This window comes from Micropterus dolomieu, linkage group LG10 (assembly GCF_021292245.1).
Source record: "Micropterus dolomieu isolate WLL.071019.BEF.003 ecotype Adirondacks linkage group LG10, ASM2129224v1, whole genome shotgun sequence".
NCBI lineage: Eukaryota > Metazoa > Chordata > Actinopteri > Centrarchiformes > Centrarchidae > Micropterus > Micropterus dolomieu.
In genome coordinates this window covers 12,618,820-12,621,039 of record NC_060159.1, presented here as the reverse complement: position 1 = coordinate 12,621,039, position 2,220 = coordinate 12,618,820, and the positions used below count along the sequence as shown (strand labels likewise).

At 52.7% G+C, this 2,220-nt stretch overlaps 1 protein-coding gene across 1 annotated transcript; it reads left to right on the top strand.

Annotated features, from left to right (window-relative positions):
• Nucleotides 1–790: 790 nt before the first annotated feature.
• Nucleotides 791–2,213, top strand: lratd1 (LRAT domain containing 1). Its single transcript, XM_046060242.1, has 2 exons — nt 791–940; nt 1,360–2,213. Exon 2 carries the CDS (start codon nt 1,397–1,399, stop codon nt 2,183–2,185), a length of 789 nt encoding a protein of 262 aa, XP_045916198.1. The 5' UTR covers nt 791–940; nt 1,360–1,396; the 3' UTR covers nt 2,186–2,213.
• The last annotated feature ends 7 nt before the right edge of the window (nt 2,214–2,220 follow it).

Here is a 2,220-nt window from a genome sequence, read left to right as displayed (position 1 = left end):
TATTTTGTTGCTAGACACAACATCAATGCAAAGTAAAAATATTATAGAGTGTGTATTAATCTCCCTGTAGACTCCTTTCTTTTGTTCCTACCTTACACACACCTGCCTCCAGCCCCTCCCTTTTCTACAAGGGACGCACGCGCACGCACACACACAAGCACACACACACACACACACACACACACACACAGAAAGACAGACATGAGAGAACAAGTGATGCAGTAGATGTAGTGAAGCTGGTGAAGCATGTGGAAATAATTTACATAAGTTACACATGGGACCGTGGGAGGACAGAGAGAGGCTACTCTTGTATTCGGGAAGATGGGAGCACATTTGTCATGTCCTGCAGCATGAGAGTGCATGCAATAAGGGGGAGGGGGAGTTTTGGAGTACTTTTACGATATACTTGTTTATAGCACATGAGAGCGCAATAAAAACTCGAGTTTTTCCTCACATGCCCGTCTTGAGATATGCACGCCGTTATCACTGCGGACTGTTGCCTTGAATCAGACTCCGCTGGTCATGTAGAGAATTCCACAGCTCTCTGACAACAAAAACCATGCCACGGTAACAGCCGCCTCTCTCCGCCTGCCCCCCTGCGCGCACCTGATTGGATCAAATGAATGAAAGGCATATTCCTCCGCGGTTCCCATTGGCTCGGGGGTAATGGACCCGTGACTGTGCTCCAGTAAAACCCACTGGAGGCGGGGCGCGCAGGCTGAGGCGGAGCTCTCCTTGGTACTTAAACGGAGCTGGCGCTGAAAGAATTCAAGTACTAGCAGGCACGACATCCGGCACCCGGTGCGCGGTGCGAAGAGTGACAGACAAGTGTGAGAAGAAAGAGGAGAGAAGAAGAGCACGAAGGGGAGCAGGGGATCGTGTAGCTCTCTGTACTAATGGACCATAAGGAAATTTAACCATTTGCCCGGGGAGCGCACAGGTATCCTCTTTTTCTCCAGTTTCTGTTCATTTTGCGCCATGCGTAAATACACGGTGCTTTTTCTTCACAGTTTTAACAGCTGCAAGAGACTGGTTTTCTCTTTTTTATGTTCTTTCCTTGTTCTCCTACCTGGGAAGCTCTGGCTCGTTTGCAATCGACTGGAATTAATGATAGACTAATGGGTGTTATGTTAGTGTACTCTTTCGGCTCAATAACACGAGAGAGCTCTTGCCCCTCTGTACAGGTGACTGCTCAGAAGTGTTGAGTTCTTTTTTAGCCTACTCTCGTATCTGTCGAGCAGAGGGATTTAAATGGGGTGAAGCGTTTGTGCATAATGTGGCTTATTCTATGAAAGGTGTTTGTATTTTACGCTATTGACCCCCCCACCCCCACCCCCTCTCTCTTTCTATTCCTCTCAGACACCGCAGTCCATGCCTCTGCCTTGCCAGGTCATTGATGGGAAATCAACTGGATCGGATCACCCACCTCAACTACAGCGAACTGCCCACGGGGGATCCGTCCGGGCTGGAGAAGGACGAGCTTCGGGTCGGCGTCGCCTACTTCTTCTCTGACGAAGAGGAGGAGGTGGACGACCGCACTCCGTCCGACTGCGGCTTCACCAAGGACCACAGCCCGGCCGAGGAGGGACCCTTTTCGGTCAGCGAGGTGGAGTACTCTGCCTTCTGCTCCCAGGAATGCATCTTCTCCAAGCTGCGGGAGAACGAGGACTTGAATGTGTACTCGGCCAAAACTTTGCTGACAATGTGCAAACCAGGGGACCTGCTGGAACTGGTGGCCACCGCGCAAGCCCCCCACTGGGCCATCTACGAGCAGGACAACCAGGTCATTCATCTGCACAAGGGCGAGATCCGCAAGGACAGCCTGCTTGAGATCAGCAACGGGCGCCACGGGAGGATAGTCAACAATCGGTACCGGTACCGGCCGCTTCCCCCTGACCTAGTGATGCAGAACGCAGCGGGACACCTCGGCCTGAGCAGCGAGGAGATTTGCTGGACCAACTCGGAAAGTTTCGCAGCCTGGTGCCGCTTTGGGAAACGGGAGTTCAAAGCCGGGGGAGAGGCGCACTCTGCGGAGCAGCAGTATTTCCTCAAAATGCATCTGTCCGGCAGCGGGGTGCACACTCTGGTCTTTCGCAGCCTGGAGGACATGATCCGGGAGAGGAGGCGAGTGGACGCCAGTGGAATTCTCAAAGAGCTCTCTTTGGTGAACGGGGGCAAGGAGTGATCAGGGATTCCGTTTGATATCCTCCCCCCCCCCCC